General features: G+C 49.6%; 1 protein-coding gene across 2 annotated transcripts in view; it reads left to right on the top strand.

Moving 5' to 3' along the window:
• Window positions 1-18,524, top strand: part of VIPR2 (vasoactive intestinal peptide receptor 2) — a 66,372-nt gene that overhangs the window by 28,029 nt on the left and 19,819 nt on the right. For both annotated transcript variants that reach the window (XM_027573744.2, XM_027573743.2), the window contains exons 4-5: window positions 35-132; window positions 17,852-17,949. In XM_027573744.2, the coding sequence (XP_027429545.1) occupies window positions 35-132; window positions 17,852-17,949 (196 nt within the window). The remainder of the gene's footprint in view (window positions 1-34; window positions 133-17,851; window positions 17,950-18,524) is intronic.

The raw sequence follows: 18,524 nt of genomic DNA, 5'->3' as shown, positions 1-18,524 counted from the left end.
CCTGCCGGCCTAACACCTACATTTTATCTTCCAGGAAACATAAGCAAAAACTGTACAAGTGATGGGTGGTCAGAGATGTTTCCAGATTTCATAGACGCCTGCGGCTATAATGATGCCGAGGACGAGAGCAAGGTAAGGGCCCCTGCGTGACTCCCGCACTTTCTAGTCCCTTTTCTGGAAGTGCACACGAAACAGCATCTGTGTGCTGCCCGACAAGAATTATGTACATTTCCTTTCCCGCAAAGAGCAGTGCTGCTTCTTGATGGCCAAATTGGGCAAAGTCCCTATTTCAGTTCTGTGCCCGGCATTTGGTTCATTTTGTCGTTCTGTCATTTTGGAGGCAGGAAAGCCTGATTCTCTTTGCCTGCTTTCAGTTTGCCTGAACGGCCCTGCCTGCCTGAAATGAACTGTAATGAGCATCCATTCTGCCGACAGGTTTCTTTGGCCTATCTAGGACTTTGCTGCAAAGCGGGCCGTCCAGAAGCCATGCAGCCGTGTTTTTAGCCGTGGGCCAGCAGCAGGAGACAGGACTAACAATGGAGCGTGATTGCAAACTGAGAGACTGAGCGTGTCCCTAGCCAACAGTGCCAAGGGCGTGTTGGGGGCTCCGCCTATGGCAAGGGCTGCACTGTTGGTCCGCGTGCTGTAAGGAGGCCAGGAGGTGTGCTCAAGATGAGCCCTTCTCTGGGAACGTGATTGTTTAAATGATGTGTCAAATCAAGTCCCCTCAGCTCTGCTCAGCCCCAGGGCTGGGGTGGCTGTTCTTTCCTGCATGTTCACCCTGCAACATTGTATGACTGTGGTTTTACTTTGTTTACCACCAGGAAACCAGGTCACCGTCCCCCCTTGGGCTGCATTCCTTCACCCCCCAATGCCATATTTTTTAAAAAGATTTTATTTATTTATTTATTTGAGAGAGAGACAGAGAGAGAGCACAAGAGGGGGTAGGATCAGAGGGAGAAGCAGACTTCCCGCTGAGCAGGGAGCCCGATGCAGGACTCGATCCCGAGACTCCAGGATCATGACCTGAGCCGAAGGCAGTCGCTTAACGACTGAGCCACGCAGGCGCCCCTGCTAATGCCATATTAATGACAGGTGAATACCATGCATTTCATGCCCCCATCCCCTGCAAACACCCGCTGTGTGGGAACATACTTGAGGCCCTTTTAAAGAGCCTTAGGGAATACCTAGCTACTCATGCACGTTGGTCTCACTACCCTCCAACCCTGGGCCCTGCCACCCCACCATCAGTGAGACTGGTATGAATGTCACTGTCAGATCCATTTTCCTGGGGGATTAACACATCTTTTGTGTTCCTTTTTTATAAAGGGACTGTCTTTGCTCTCCTCACTAAGATTTATGGTATAAAGCCAATTCTTTTGCCACCAAATTATTAAACCCTAGAAAAGAAAGTACCTTACATTTTAGCGAGTTTCTCACTAATTGAAGGGTGTCTGGCCAACTGTCAGTGAGGACGATGGTGGTGCGTGGTGGGATCACACTGGCATTGTCCAGTGCACACTATGAACCACATCAATTACCAATATCACCTCATGCGGACTTTTTCTGTTGAGGTGTGACTGACATACAAACACTGTTTATATTTAAGGTACGGGCGTACCTCACAGCATCACACCTGGCAGATACTGTGCTTTACAAACTGAAGGTTAGGGCAATGCTGCACTGTGTCGGGGGGACATATTTCCAACGATATTTGCTTACTTCATCTCTCTGTGTCATGTTTTGCTAATTCTGACAATATTTCTAACATTTTGATGATTATTATATTTGTTAGGGTGATCTGTGATCAGTGATAGGACTCACTGAAAGCTCAGATGATGATTAACATTATTTAACAACAAAGTATTTTTTAACTAAGGTATGTACGTCATTTTCTTAGATATAATGCTACTGTACATTCAGAAACTACGGGATGGTGTATACATAACTCTTAGAAGCATTAGGAAACCAAACAATTCGCTTGACTCCCTTCATGGCCATATTTGTTTTTCTGCGGTGGTCCGGAACAGCCCGCCTTATCTCCACGGCATATGCCTGTATGCGGCGTGACGTTCTGATGTGTGTATATACATATATTGTAAAATGATCCCCTCAGTCAAGCTAATTATCTATCACCTCACATATTTACCTTTTATTTATTTATTTATTTATTTATTTTTATTTATTTATTTATTTTGGTGAGACACAGACTTTATTCCTCTTATAACTGAAAGTTTGTACACTTTGACTAACATCCCCCATGTCCCCGACCCCTTGTCTGCTTTAGTCTTGGTGACAGCCCACCTTACAGAGGGAAACACTGAGGCTCGGGTGTGACATGACGCGGTCGGGGCCCCAGCTCTGTTTCTGTTGTGCAATCACTGAGATTCAGCTTCTTTTGTCAGAAGTAGTCACCTTCCCCCTCGGTGTGCAGTCACCTGAGCTGCAAGTGAAGCCTGGGATGGTGCCTGCGCTCTCTCCGGCTGGCCGGGAACTACTCGGGGACCTGTGCACACCTGGTGTCCCTCAGGGAGCCTGTGCTGCTGCGCTCCATCCTGCAGGCCCCGCAGGACACCAGGGGGTCATTTGCCCCCTCAGCCAGGCTTGTGACCCGGGAAGCATGGGTGCAGAGCTGCACCCAGGGTGTCAGGAAAAGGACACACATTCAGGATCTGATGCCACAGAAGGTCCTCTCGGTTCCTCTGCCTTCTCTCCTACCTCTGGTCTTCCCTCCGCTCCAGATCAGCCTGCTGGTTTTGGAGTCTCACCACATCAGGCTTTGCACACTGGCCGGGGGCCGTCCTACACGGCAGAGCGAGACATCATGTCATTCTTCTTGTACTCACTGGATTCTGCGAGAAGGCCCCGTGAGATGTCAGCCTCTCGTGAGTCGCCTGTTGGGCAGGAAACACGAGGTGGTAGAGAGCCCCGAACACCGGCACTGATGGCTCTGGCAGCCACTGAGCTGCTCCAGCTGGAAGACAGAGGGTTGGTGCCATGATTGTGTCTGCTGAGCCTCCAGGGTGTAGCCCAAAGTTGGTGACCTGTTCAGGTCGAATCTGAATTCAGAACACATCTTCATAAGAAGATAACGTGTGGATTTCAGGTTCTAGACTAGTCCCAAACTGCTGTTTAGTTATTTAATAGGGCCAAACCAGGAGACCATCCTATTGGCTTGCTAAGAATAAGCCTTGAACTGATACAGAATTCACCCGAAGCCTCAGGACTGTCCTGGAGCGGGAAGCGTTCACAGGCCCTGTTCTGCTGACCCGGCATGCTGACCAGGAGTGGGGACTGCCCTTCTTCACGATGACCAAGGCTCCAGGAGTGGCTTCAGGGCACCCTGCCACATGACACCTCCCTCCCAGGTGACCCTAATAGATGCCATCAGGCCGTTTCAGGGGCAAGAAGACAGGCCCCGGCAACCAGAACAGTCTTGGACCTCTGTTCCACCGTCTGCAGGTTTCCCAGACGCCTGCGTGGGGTGGAAGCAGAGTGTCCCCAGGCCTCCCGGGAGCATTTCTTCAGAGCCAGTTGTGGGTCCCTATTCGAGGGTGGGCCCGTCCCTATTCATTCATATTCCACAGTTGCTTCTTGTTGTGAGTCTGTCCTATTATCACGAACCCAGTGTGGCCGTGGGTCGGTGCTGAGAGCTGACATTCGAGGCGATGTTGGCTCCCTTGACAAGTCAAAGCTGGCAGCTCCTCTTCCTTACGTTTCCCCTGGGCCACACTGTAGGTGGCCTTCCCAGGAAAATGGATGGAAAACTCTTCCAGGCCCTCGGAAACGTGTGTGACTGAGCCCTGCCTTCGTGAAGCACAGTGTCCCTGCTTTTCTGACACTTTTCCATCCAGTTTCAAGAGTTATTGGTCTTCTTAATTAAACATTTCAGAGATTCTACAAATATCATGAATGCATATTCCCTACTAATGGATTAGAAAGTCAAAATATTTTAACGTGTAGACACAAAAAGAGTGAAGGCACAAAACCAAAGTAGTGACTTTTCTTCCTGATTGCAGTTTCTGCCGTTCACATACTTTGAATACTTGGTGGTTTAAGGGTTCCTGCAGAAGACAAGAACCACGCAGTGTGGCGGACGTGCAGAGGGCCCGGAGGGTTCGCGACCCCAGCTGGGTCTCCTCAGGCGGCAGAGGGGAGGCACAACCCTGGCCATGAGCCCAGTGAACTCTGCTTCCGATGTCACGCCTCATCTCATCAGCAGCTCACTCTCCTCCCGGTTTTATGATTTTAATTGGATTTCCTGCTCTCACACAGCCAGACTCTGCCCTGGGTGTTGTGTGTGCAAACTCTGTTGGTTTCAGAATTAATTAAATTCAAGAAAAAAATTAGCCTCCACAAAAGCCACAGGCTTGGCTACATGTGGCAAGGGAATCGAAAGATGAAGTCAGGAATGGGGAGTCCCGCGAAGGAAAACAGTGTCCGAAGACCCCAAGGGCCTCTCAGATAATGGTGGGAACCACTATGGTGAAGCTGCTTCACACTCTGGACCAAGGCAGCCCACAAGTCGCAGGGGGGTTTGGCGGTGGTCTGGGCCTTTATGTTCTGGGTCTCACAAGCCACAGTGGGATCATGAAGCTGGCCAGGCTTGGCTCAGACTCTCTCTGTCACCAGGTCCTGGTTTCTGTGTCCAGTCTTCCTTGTCTATGACCCTCTCCCACCAAAACCACCTTCGGGCATGTGCCTTGCCATAGGAGTATTTTCCTCTCCGGACTTTGATCTCTGAACCATTGCATGAAGTGCTTCATCCCATTAAGGATTTAAGAAGCACTCCCAGGGGCCCACAAGGGTCACACCAGGAGCTGCCCTCTGTCCTTTCCCATGCCCCCACCCTTCCAGGGACATGTGGGTGTCCCCACTCATGGGGCTGAAGAAGCTGTCCTAGGGTCACGTTCTCAGCCTCAGGCGGGACTGCCAGTAGGGGTCGTTCTACCTGGAGTTATCTGCCTGGTGGTCCATCCCTCCAGGCCTGGCCCCCTACCCCGGGGCTCCCCTGACCACAGCAGTCTCTTGGCGTTTTTCCTGCAGCAAAGGCTGTTTTGAGGCTCCAGTTCAGGGCACTCCCTCAGGTCAGGCCCCCAACCCATCTCCCAGGGATGCTGAGAGCTGGTGAAACATGGGAAAGCCTAGAAATTTAGCAACCACAGGTTTCTATGGGGTCAGAGGTGCCTCCTTTTCCCTGAGTATAAGGAGTCTTCCAGATGAATGTAGAATGACCCAGGGCAGCACCCGCCCCCTTGGCTTTGTTTCAGTCATTGCGCGTGACTCTGCCCTAGAGCTGCACACTCTGCCCGGCCAGAGGACAGCCCCCCAGCCCCACACTGGCGTCCTGGGTGCAGTGGACACACAAGGTGGTGCACTCCATGTGTCTCCTATATTATATATTTGCTAACATAGTTCTTAAATAAAGAGTGCTTCAGCTAAATTTAGCCAAGAGAACTGTCTGGCATCTCAGCCTCCCCATGCATCAAGTGGACACATTTCTTCCATATTATGCCATATTCCTAAAAATATTTTTGCACTCTCCTCTCAGCTTTCAGACACACCAGTAACTCTTTCTGCCTAAACGCTGGTGTGGCCTCCCCAAGATTCCCCACCCTGACAACAAAGATCACAGCCACCCTCGTGTCCGTGGGGCAGCTGAGTCAGACGCACTTTGGCATTTTGCTGTCCTCACAAGGACTGAGGGAGCATGCAGTTATCCCACTGCTCAGGGAGGGGTCCCTCAGGGACGTGCTGAGCAGCGGCTGTGGGACGTGGAGCCAGGACGAGAGCCCTGAACGTGGCAAAGTGTGTGCCTCCAGGTATGCCAACGAACCCAAGATCTGGCGCACCTCCACCCTGTGTTTGCTTCTGTTACAGTTGCCCATTTAATCCAGCTTCTGAACCAGCTCCAAGGGCTGTGTCTGCTTCGTTTCGCATCAGATGGCAGGAGGGAGCGTCCCACTGTGGCTTTCAGGGGCATGTGAGTCCAGCACAGGTGGACTGCTGCTCAGCAGTGGGGGACACTAGGAGCTGGACAGCGAGGCGGGTGCCGACTCAGCTAAGCCGTAGAGGGGGCAACACGAGCAGAAGACTGGGTCAGAACGCCATCACCAGAGCACACAACACGGCGCCACAGCCTGCTGTGGCAGAGCCTGGGCTCACGTGAGCCGGCTGACTCATGTGAGGCAGAAATCTGACCACGAACAGGGACATGATTCAGAAGATTCATGAGACAGGCACAGTTATTAGCTATTTTTATGCTAATTTTAACTGAACCTGTGACAATGATGTGTAATACTTGCCCAATAAAGGAATGAGTCTTTCCAAGGCCAAAGAAGAATCTGGATGAGAAGTTAAGAAGGAAATATAAAGAAAAAACTGTCACTGGGGAGGGAGACCCATGGAGTCTCACAGGGGTGGGAAGCCTCCGCCAGGAGCCCAGGGCCCTGCTCCGGTGAGCACAAGACCTCCGTTTCTCGTCAAACAAAGGTGAGGACCGGGTGTGTCCACAGGACGGGGCACATGGGGCAAAACTCAGGGCTGCAGGCTGGGGCCCTGGCAGAAGTTTGAACAGCACCAGACTGGTCTTAACCTGGAACGGGGCTCTTGAGAAAGGTCTGACCTCCCTGATCCCCTGCTTTCCGTGGACTTGTCTACGAGCAGCCTTGCCAGGGGAGACAGGCATCTGGGGCTCAGGCAGCGGCAGTCTGCAAGGCTGGGGTGCTGGCTGCCCTGGCCGGACCCTCAGGTAGGGACAGGAGGAGAGGCACTGGTCCTCCGGCAGGTTGGGGAGCAGCCAGGCTATTCATCGAGTAGTCCGACTAGTTTCTCCATTTGGTGTACAAATTTTAGGACTAATTGAAATAATTGAGGAAAAGATGGAAACTAGCAATATTTGTTTCACTGGGGACTAGGGAGCTCTATCAGAGACCTAGCAGAAGGAAGATGAAGTTTTGACAAAGTTCCCCTGCTGACTGTCAGTCACCTGGGTGGGCTTTGAGGGATTTGTGGCTGGACATGGGCTAGAGGACCACGAGAGCCACCGACAAAGGACAGAAGCTCCTCGGAACCGGGAGGTAATAGCTATGTGTCCTCCCTTTTAAAAACCTCTTTGTTATATTTACGACTTTCTCAGAAGGAAGCAGATATTACTTTTGTATTCAAATAAAATCTAATTTTAGTCCAAAAAAAAGCCTCTTAAATTTATGCCAAGTTTGTCAAATTATTTCTCAGTCACATTTGCCTTTTAACCCTGGACGTCGTCAGAACAATGAGGAAACCCAACTGTCACACTGTGTCTCTGTGGTGCCTTTTATGCTCGAAAGGTGCGGGGGACCCACACGTCTACAGCCTGAGTCTCCAGGCAGAATCTCACCATGGCGGCCTGTGTCCCGGGAGCTGTGGGTGTGCGGGCACATCGACACCCATCGCCGGTTGTGCACAATCCCTCTTACTTCTTAGAACGTGAGGGTGAGTCTTTTAAAAGTGAGGATGTTCTCTAACCTCAGCACTGTCATCCTGTTTAGGAAATGTAACATTTTTGCTGTTACCCCATCTACCATCTGGGCCCCAATCCTGTCCAGGTCCCGGTACAAGCTTGTCGTGACTCTTCAGGGGTTTCAAAATCTGGAACATTCCTCTGTATTTCTCTCGCACAACATTGTGTTTCTGAAGAATACGGGCCTGTGATTCTATAAACGGCTGTCTGTTGGGGTTAGTCCGATGCTTCTCACAATGACATTCAGGTCTCAGTGGGATAAAATGCTCCAAAATATCCATGGCTGTTTACCTCAGAAATGTCATATTTGGATTTTAAAAAGAAAGTCATTTTTTTCGTCCGAGCCCTCCACACCAACAAAGGAACATTCCATGTAGTGACTTAAATGAAGGAGCGGCCCCTGCCCCCCAGCGCCCCTCCTCCTTAAAATGTCACCCCTGCAGCTGCACGTGAACAAGCTGCAAAATCACATTGCCATTATCACCGCGGGCTCCAAGCGAAATAACAATGCAGAGTTTCTCCGGGAAAGCAGCCTTTATTCAGAATAGCGGTCTCAGACAGTGTTGGATGCACCCGCCACCCCACGGGGCACCTGAGCTCTCAAGAGGCATTTTCCAGGTGTCTGCTCCTTCCTCAGGAGAGCTGGTGACCTCACAGGGGAGGGGAGGAAGGCGTGGGATGCTGGCCGCATGCACACACACGCGCACGTGGCGGCTCCTAACTCATTAGCACTGAGCTCCCTGAGGGGCCTTCCTGTGACCCCTGAGCTGTGGAGCCCAGCTCCCAAATGGAGTCAACACCTGTCCCAAATGCCCAGGTGTCTCTGATGGTTCCAGGGGGGACCCGTGCCTGTCTCCCCATGACTCTGAAAGTGAAGCATCCACGACTAGAAAGGCCCCTAAGTTACAGCTCAGGGCTCCTCCACTTTCTCCGAAGGCTGGGGCTGTGCCTCTGACCACCCAGAAGCAGCTGCTGGGAGGCTCTGGCTCGGGGCCCCTGCCCTTCCACTGCAGGGCCAGTCTGGGCTGGATGGGGAACAGGAGACCCCTCTCCAGCATGTTCGGACCTTGTCTGTGAACGCAGCACGTGTACAGAGGAAGCTTGAGAAGTATTTCTTCACCTGAATGAGGACGACTTGGGTCATTGGATTAATAATCTTTAAAACCTCTTTCATTATAAAAATGGTTTTCATTATAAAATCAAACCAAGTAACATAAATCACTTACTAAGAGCATTTATTAAGCTCTCTGTGAACTATCTTATTTAACCCCCCAACAAGCCGTGAGACACAGCACCGTTGTTATCAGCATTTCTGACCGGGAGAAGCAGATGCAGAAGGCAATGAACCCGTGGTCTTGTGTGTTCATGGAACATAGGCCTGAGCCAGAGGGAGAACCCACTGTCCTGTGAGCTGTAGGTGTTGATCCCAGGAGCGCAAGCACCGTTCCATGGAGACCACGGTCTGTGCCCTCATGTGGAGCATCTCTCCATGAGCTTACTTACCCTCTGTACATGTTCTTTGGTGAGGTGTCTAGTAAGGTGTTTGGCCCATTTTTTTTTTTAAGTGAGGTTGTTTCTTTTCTTACAGTTGAGTTTTGAGAGTTCTTTGTGTGTTTTGAGTGACAGTCCTTCATCATCTCCAGTCTGCACTTGTCTTCTCACTCTCTGCCATGGTCGATCGCAGAGCAGAAGTTTAGTTTTAATGAGTCCAGCGTATCAGCTCTTAATTTCGTGGACCTTGTCTCTGGTGCTGTGTCTGTGAAGGCATCGCCACACCCAGGGTCTTCTTGGTTCTCTCCTCTGCATCTAACAGGCATTTCCTAGGTTTATGTTTTACATTCGGATCTGTGATCCATTCTGCATTAACATTTGTGCAGCTCTGAGGTCTGAGTCTCAATTCCTGTTTTGCATGGGGATGCCCACTGGTTCTAGTAGATGTGACAAGGACATTGTGCTTCCGCCACTGAATTGCCTCTGCTCCGTTGTCAAATGTCAGTGCTGGTACTTATGTGGATCTCTGTTCAGGCTCCATTCTGTTCCACTGACCCCTTTGCCCACCAATGCCAGGCTGTCTCGATGGATGCAGCTGCATCAGTAGTAAGTCTCGTGATGCTGCCCTGGCAAGCAGTGACTCCCGTTGACCACCTGTCTGTCTCTCCAGTTATGGGGCAGCCGCCGGTCCTGTGTCCTCTCCTATCTTGCAGATCCAAGAAAAGTGGTTGGTTTTTCAGTTTGTTCAGACTTTCATTCGTTACCAGAATTCAGTGGCAACTTCCAAACTCCTTACATGCAGAACTGATTCCTCTTAAAGAAAAAAAATCAAAACAAAAGAGTAACTGTGGTCTCTCTTGGGGGATGACACCATGGGGTTCAGGCTGGAGTCTTGGCTCCACAACTTGAGGGTCCCGTGTCCTTAAACTTGCTTCTCCCCTCCTGGGGTTCAGGTTCCTCGTCTGTTAATGGGAACATGGTGATAATATTCAGTCTGCTTCCTTCCCAAGGTTGTTGGGAGAAGTGAATGAATTTTGTGTTACATTTTGTAAATTGCAGAACACTCCACCACTGTCTTGAGAATTGTTATAGTCCCCTAAGCAGAATGGCTTTAGTAGAATACCTGGGTCTTAAAAGATATTTTGCCAATAACTAGCAAGAGGAAAATTTACAATGGGTGATTGTGAGCTTCATCCTGAGTCTTGAGACCAGGAGTACGTCTTGGGAATGGGGCTTTGATGTCTTGCTGTGCACTAGGGAAATAAATGGAACTGTGGACCACATTTCCCATAAATAGGTGGTAGTTTCCAACGATCTCTAACACATTTGTTTCAAAGAAAGCCTTGGGGCACCTAGGTGGTGCTGTCGGTTAGGCGTCTGACCCTTGGGGGTCATGAGATCAAGCCCCGCCCATAGATTCTGTGCTCAGCAGGGAGTCTGCTTGGGATTCTCTCTCTCTCCCTCTGCCCCTCCCCCAACAAATAAATAAATCTTAAATAAATAAATAAATAAACAAACAAAAAAAGCCTCAGGTTTCCGCTCTTTATGGCGAGAAGAGGCACCTCCTTGTAATCTGACAGAGGGCTGCTGGTCCACAGCCTCCCGGAATCCTGCCACAACCCCAGAAACCACCCCAAAGTGAAGGCCCCTGGACTGGCACCCTACCCTTGCATGTCCTTTAGCATGAAGCAAGCACAGCCCTCAGGCCTTGCCCGCCACCACACGGGGAGTTGGGCTGTGTGAGTCCGCGTGCACGCACGAGTCCTGGAGTCAGGAGAAGTGTCACCAGTGTTGATGTTGTCTCTTGGGGGCCCAGATGTCCCGTTCCTCCTGGCCAGTGGCGCCCACCCCACCCCTGCAGCCTGGAGAACATGCTTCTCCTCCCCGCCGAGTGCCCCTCTACCAGCTCCCCCCACCCACCTCTTCTTGGCCCTGCTCATGCCTTGGCCATTCAGTCTGAATTCGGAGTTAGAAATGCAGGTTAGCTCTTACTCATTCGTTTTGCAGGTGTGTTTTGGTCTTGTTCACCTGACAGGACTTACGCACCCTGAGGACAGGAACTGTGCCTTCTAATTCAAGTGGGGCCTATCCTAAGAAGAAGCTATCTGAGCTTCAGTGGTGTTTTTCCTGCCCCCGATGCAAAGGGGTACTTGTTGATGAGCAGGTAAATCATTACTAAGCAGGTTCTGGGAGAAACCATTGTTTTCCAGGCAGCGATGCATGTGATGAAGGCATCTGTAGGTTCAGGAGAGTAGAACACAGCTGAGTGTCTGTCTCTTGACTTTGCTGAAGGGAGAGGTAATAGGTGGGCATGGCTTTTACCAGAAAGCTTCTAAGACTGTGCTGGGCTGAGTCAGGAGTCTCTGGTCTAGCCAACAGTCTTTCAATGCCTTTGGTTAAAGTGCACAGCTGGAAATCCATTTCATACCACAACCCAGCACAAACATTTCACAAAACCACATTTTCTATGCTACTCTTCTTTAAATGTTGGTCTCTGCCCACTAAATTGATTGCATAACCTACTAATAGGTTATAATAGGGTGACTGTATCATATGTCAGCCAAACCTGGCCTCTTGAGAGAGAAAGGAGGAGCTATTAATAATGACTCCGGACACCAGATGCAAGCCAGGCCCGGCCTGGGCAAATCAGTGTGTGGTCACCCTAGTTATGACTCACTGTTTGGAAAACATTGGCTGGGCCCTCAGTGTTCCCTGAGAAGGGCTCTGTCTGCATTGCAGCTCCAGCACAGACGTGCATTCATGGAATGAGAAAAGGCTATAGACATCACCAGTCCAACACGCTTGCTGTGAGGGTCAGGAAGCAGTCCCCGGTGACGGGATGGCAGAGAAGGGCCAGCCCGGCCTCTTTCTGGGACATTGCCACCTCCCAGGCAGGAACACCAACTGAAAGCTGAGCATAGAATTTGCCTGCCCAACTCGGAAGTGACTCAGAGCAGAGGGTCCCCACCACCCGCCCCTCCAGGGCCTCAGGGGCCATTCAGGCCCCTCAGAAGTATTGAAAAGGGGAAGCGTTGCTGGACTGTTTTATCTTCCTGATTTGTGATGATGGTGATGAAGGTCTTTTCCAAGTAAATCAGCCTCAAACGTGTGATCCTAACACGTGGCTCTGCATCCGCAGGGGACCCAGGGTTGTCCAGTCCTCCGACTGAAGGGTGTGGAACTCGGCCATTTGGTCACCCTGCGCTGTGGCACTCAGGACCCAAGGAGTATTGACAACCCTTTCTGTGCAAGAAAGCATCACGACTTCTTTGCTTGGGAGAAAATACCTCCACTGGCCAGGCTCTCCTGCCGGGCATTTTCCCTCCATGCCTATGAAGGCTGTGCTTCGCAGGATCTGTCCAGAAGGGGGAAAGAATACAACATTAAAGATACATATAAAATTACATATAAAAGCAAATGTTTGTTCCTGATGGAAAATGAAATCACAGGTTCCTGAAGCATCAGACATCAAGGCCCTCTTCACCTGAGATCTCTTTAAATGGGGAGGCCTCCTTGTCACCAACCACCCAGCACTCCCGGGGGCGGCAAGCCAGGGCCCTGTACCCTCAGCTCCACCGGCTTCCTGGCACAGCTGCCTCGGACGCGGTCATGTCCCTCACGAGGCCCCCTGACCCCGGCTCTCGCTCTGCATCAGGCCCAGCTGTTCGGTTCCAGCACCATGCTTGAAGCTAAGAGTAGGAAAGCCATTACATCTAGTCACTGGAGAACAAAGTCGGTTAACCCACTTGATTGACCCACAGTGGCTAGATCCATGAGCAACTGGGTTTTTAGGTTTCACCCTTGTTTTCGGATGGCAGGGTTTTAATAATTTATAGGCTGTTCTGGAGCAATACCATTTGGTCCTTACTTTCCTATCAATGCCCCATGAACAGAGGCCTTCAGAGAGCAGAACTGCAGCTGAGTGGGCCTGAGCCCTCTGTAGTCTTAGGAAAATGGGGAAGAGGTGCAAGAAACAGGATCTGAGAGATCAGAGCCCCCAGGAGAGCTTGTTCTGGAAGAAGTTTGCGTCCACTAGGCAGGGATGGCCTTGTCTTCTGCTCTGGAGGCCCCACGCTCAGTCACTTCACGCCTGTCTACCTGCTGTGTTTAATGAGTTCTCCGCTCATCCTGACGTAACCCCAGACGCTGCCGTGAGAAACCTCAGCGGAAGCCCCAAAGTTCAGGGCCTGCTACTGTCAGCTTCCTGGACGAGTATGAAGTAAAAGTGTCCTTAACAAAAAGGGAGTGCTGTCACTATTGTCTTTCCTGTTTTATGGGCAAAGGACAGAGACGTGACACAGCGCCGGGGGTCCAAACCTGGATCCTCCAACGCTAGGATGTGCTTTCCCACTTATCCAGTGCCCCCTTCTGACTGTGGCTGCCCTCTCTGCTGGGCAGAGGCCATCATGCTAGCCTCCTAGTTCACCACAGATCAGGTGACGTGGTAAGGAGAGGTCTGAAAACCGTAAAGCTTTGCAATCTCCAGTTCCCGGCGGCCCACTGGGGGCTGGGTGCAGACGGGGACAAGATTGGTTGCTTCAGGGAGCTCCAGCCACCACAGTGTGACCTGGTGAGGGCAGGGCAGAGCCTGGGCGGGCAGCTCCCCAGAGGAAGGGCCCTGATACAAATGCTGAGCGGTGGGTAGGAGAACCAGGGTGGAAATGCTAAGACACAGCCTGCGCATAGCAATGAAGGGAGCAAGCGGAGGCTGCCCTCTTGTTAGAGGGACCCGAGTGTGAGGAGGGGCTGGCAGCTGCCTCATGGGGGCACACAGTTTTGCTCACAAGCAAAGGGGCTCTGTGGAGGGTTTTCGGCAGGCACAGGAAAGGTCTTATGTACATTTTAATTCTGTCTGTGGTGTAGACCAGAGGTTCTGGAACGAGCCACATCAGAATCACTGCAGGCTTCTGGTCCTGGGGCAGGCAGGGACAGGTGGGGTCTGAGAGTTTGCATTTGGACAAGTCCCCAAGTGATGCTGTTACTGCTGGTCTGGGGGGTCACACTGGGAGAAACACTGGTATGGATCCTAACATCGTGGCCCCACCAAGAGGAGAAAGCAGGTCTCTGAGGGTGGGGGAAGGAAGCTGATTCAGGAGGCAGAGGCTGGGAAGGTCCTGGAGCCCAGAAACAAAAGCACCGTGCAGACCCACTGTGCAGTTCTTGAAACCACGTAGCTGGTTTTAGCCACTGCTAATGAAAATAAATTTAAATTGCATTAAAGATGGAGAACTCCACATGGTTCTTTAGGGTTCGTGTTCTAAACAGTAATTCTTAGTCTTCAGTTCTGTCCACATAGGTAGCAATACAGGAGATTTAGATGTACACAGAAAAACCCCAAAAGTTGTTCATCCTGCCTCCTTGAGCAAAGACCCCAGATTGTTTTCTTGTGATATGCCTCATTCTCTTAAAAGTTGGCTGTGAGAAAGTTTCCTGTCTCTTAAGCACTGCACATAATTCTGTGGCCTTTAGCCTTGGTTCTGGCGTTGCTCAGTTGTTACGTGGTTGTTTTGCGTTCTGTTCTGGTAAAGCTTCCCCAGTGCTGCCTTTTATTTGAGGTTTCTAGCTTGCCCTGGAGTGTACTCTGCTTCTCAAAGCCCTTAACAGAGGCAATTTGCAAATAACCAGATTAAGCCTTCTTAAATGACTGAAAACATGAGAAATGTAAAATCTAAACCATCTTTAAGGAAAGTAATATAAATTGAAATGTGGAGATTCTTTTTTTTTAAGTGAACACAGAAAAAATGTTTTAATTTATACCTATCTCAATTACTAGCTCATGCATTATCTCCTGGGACAGTCAGTCCAGTGGTGAAAATATGTCTATGAGTTCCTCATGGGCGGGACCCTTCTCTCTCACTCATCCTGTTCCCAAGACACCTTCCTCAGTGTCTGGTTCCAATTAAGCACTGAGTAAATGTGTTGAACAGAATGAATTAAATTAACCAGTAATACCAAATACGTTCAGCAAGAAATAAAAATCTTCTATAAGAAATTGGAGGTAAAAAATTCCCAGTACAAATCACTCAAAAATGCTAAAGTATAACAGTGTTGCTTTAAAACGCACAGCTGAGATTTCAAGAAAGTAAAAAAAATCTCAATAAAAGAGCTGAGAATCAGGTGCCAGGCAGCAGGGGCGGGTGGTTTCTGGGGCAACTGCTGGATCATTATGAAGAGCTGGGATGAGCAGCATGCATGTGTGGATGGTGGTGGGCGGCTGGAGTTGAGAGCTAGACCAAAAATCTGACCATGGATGTGACAGGGAAACTTCACTTTCCAGGAGGAAAATCTAAAAATCTGTCACCACGGGCATGCCCTCCTGCAGGTTGGGTTTTCCCATTTCTGTCTTGTGCGTGGTATGGCAGCTCTGAGCTGACACACTCATGTAAGGAGTCCTGAATGGAAGCAGTGGGGGGGTACCTGGCAGAAGTGAACACAGGTGCTCCTGGAAGGAAGCATCTTTGCCAAGACCTTACAAATTCCCATAGGTCCACTCCGAAGACAAGCTTATATTCCAAATGCACAGACCACACCAAGAAAAAGCCACTGTGAGTGAAAGTCAGCAGATGACAAACAGATTACATCCTCAGAACTTCAGATAATGGAGTCATCAGGCATAGAATGCAAATAAGTGCATTTGAAATGTTAAAAAAAAAAAGTGGAAATTAAAAATATAAACCTAGAACGAGATGCTCTTACCAGACCTTATATGGGAAAAAGTAGACCTAAACATGAAAGTCAAGAAGATACATGACACAGGAACTCAGACTTAGGTACCGGAGTTCTGGGATGGGGAGTGTGGGCTCCAAGGGCACAGGAGCGGCTGCAGCCAGGAGGACGGGCAGGAGACAGCGCCGCTCGGGGCAGGAGGTCAGTGTGACTGCAGGCTTGGCCGGAGAAGATGCAGTGGGTGACAGCTCGAGCGAGCCACCCGTTGTCCAATTCGGAGAGCCTGACCACCCCACATACATAGAGAACCCCACAGCTGCCAGAAGATGCTGGAGATCGAGGCCCGATGGCCCATGCACGTGCAAGCCACAGGGCAGGCGGCAGATACCTTCCCAGGGCCTGGAGAAGAGGAATGTCCCCTCGGAAATACGAGGGAAAGAGACGTGTCAGAAAACAAGCCGACAGGATCCACAATCAGCAGACTCTTACTAAAAATGCCCAGGAAATGGGCTTCAGGGGTAAAATGAAGACAGAAAAAAGAACTGAGAATCGAGAAAGGATGAAGCAACAATCAAGGAATGAGCAAACAAGGGAACCCAGCAAAGACTGACCGTTTAGAGCAGTGGTACAATTAGGCCGAAGGACTAAAAACACGTGAAGCCAATACTGGATAACAGACGACACAGTTGAGGGGTGATGAAAAAAAAGTTACGTGCAGTCCACGCATAGAAGAGAACTCATCAGAAAGGTCGGAACAGTGCAAGGTCGTGCCCACGCCCTGTGGGGGCACCCTGGGTGCCAGCACCCCAGCGTCAGGGAAGCGGCTACCTGGGGTCTCCCCGCCGTCTTGCTCAGTTGTCCCTCTGGTTGGAGATTGTTGGTAGGTATATTATAGATACTATCTGTTATTACATGTATAGTTTGTATTACATGTTATGGGTATATTAGATACATGATATGTACTCGTTAAGTATGATATATTGTTTTCTATGCTTTTGGTAGGTTTGAAATATTGCCTTTTCCAGTTATTTAATGTGAGCTCTGATCACAAGACAAAATGGTGAAAAGCTGCTCAGGATGCCCCAGTCCTATTTATAATCTCTCACTCAGAACAGAATATAGGATGTGGACAAAGACTTAAAATTCGAGTTTTCAAGGACGTTTTCAGAATGCCAGCATGACATCTCCTCTCTTCTTGAGCTAAAAAGAATGACAACGGGACCTTGAGGTTTAACAAGGAAAAACCCTTCTAAAATCAGATTAATACATTAGCTTACCCGATCAAGCTTCATGCTGACCTTGATTGCCTGAACTATTTGAGAGGCTATACCAATTAATTTCATTTTATCATTAAATATTAACTAGAAATTCATTTTTTCCAAATTTTGTAGTTTACTTCTGAAATATGTCATTAGCCATATTGAGTCTTCAGTAGTAAGGGTAATAGGGAGGGGAAAGCTCTCCTCAAAAGGGCATCACCTTGATGGTAAAGAACGACAATGGGCCTGGACGGTGGGTGCAGGGGTCCACTGACCTACAGATGCTGCCAAGCCCCACGAAGCTACAGGAGTAAGGCCGTCCCTCCTACCCCAGTGTTTGCTGGCTGACCCCAGGGCTGGGGATCGGCTCGGTGGGCACCATCCCCTCTCTAGAGTTTACACTAAGCTGGTGTGAACAGGGATATGGAGAAATCAGGGCCAGTGCGGAATGTCCCCTGGGTGCTCACTCCTCACGGGGTCTAGAGCAGCAAAACCCAGTTAGGTCAGGACATATTTTCAAAGCAGTCCCCTGTGGTTTCTGGGGCTCTCTCATGGGAAGCACCCCTCCAAGCCCCCTCTGGTTTCAGCTTATTTTTAGAAAATGTTTTTTAGAAAAATTTCAGCTTATTTCATATTCTTGACATCGGCAGTTGACCTCGGGTTTGTGATGCATGACATATTTAATAGTGATCAGAGAGCGAAGTTGGGGACCCCCCAGGTCATCCCTCTCCCTGCTCCACACAGTCACTCAGAATGAATTTTAAGGAAATAGGTGGGCATTTAGAGAGAATAAAATGTTTGGGTTCAGAATGGAGGTGGGCTGACGCTGTCTGGTGTGCCCCGAGACAGGCAGCGAGGGCCCGCGTGAAGGAAGCATTGCTTGGTCCAGTGCTGACCACCAAAACCTCACAGCTGTTTTGTTCCCTCTTTGTAGATTACGTTCTACATTCTGGTGAAGGCCATTTACACGCTGGGCTACAGTGTCTCTCTGATTTCCCTTACAACCGGAAGCATAATTCTTTGCCTCTTCAGGTAAGTATCAGAAATGAGCAATTCTGCTGTTTAAGCCACTTAGGCCCATCAGAAGAGGAAAGAAATTCTCTGTCTCCAAGCCCTCTCTCTGTGTGTTAAACCAATAAAACTCCCTTGGAGAATGCTGGTGTGAAATATGATGCTAATATTTACATTTTTGTTTAAATACTCTGCATTTCTTATATAAAGAGATAATACTGACTTTGGCTATAAGAATTCAGTTCAACTGCTGTTTACTAAATACTTAGCCATTATGCAAATCCTTTGAAAATACGGAAGAAACGTGATCTTGCCCATTGGTGCTAAGAGGGTCAAGAGACACTATAATGTGTTCAAGAGTATGAAGGCAGGAGCCAGATGCCTGGATTCGAATCCTGGGTCAGTCTCTCAGTCGCTGTGTGACCTTGGACAAATTACTTAACCTCTCTGTGATCTGCAAAGTGTGGGTGCTAATGAAGCTATGTGGCGTGTGGGAAGCACTCTGAATTTTGCCAGTTTTTTCCCTGCTGTGCAGTTAGAGTTCCCACCCAACCGAACCTCCAGTAGGTCTTTTTGGTAACTAATGACATGCAGTG

This window comes from Zalophus californianus, chromosome 12 (assembly GCF_009762305.2).
Source record: "Zalophus californianus isolate mZalCal1 chromosome 12, mZalCal1.pri.v2, whole genome shotgun sequence".
NCBI classification, from domain to species: Eukaryota; Metazoa; Chordata; class Mammalia; order Carnivora; family Otariidae; genus Zalophus; species Zalophus californianus.
The sequence above is the reverse complement of the archived record's forward strand: the minus strand, read 5'-3'. Positions and strand labels throughout refer to the sequence as shown.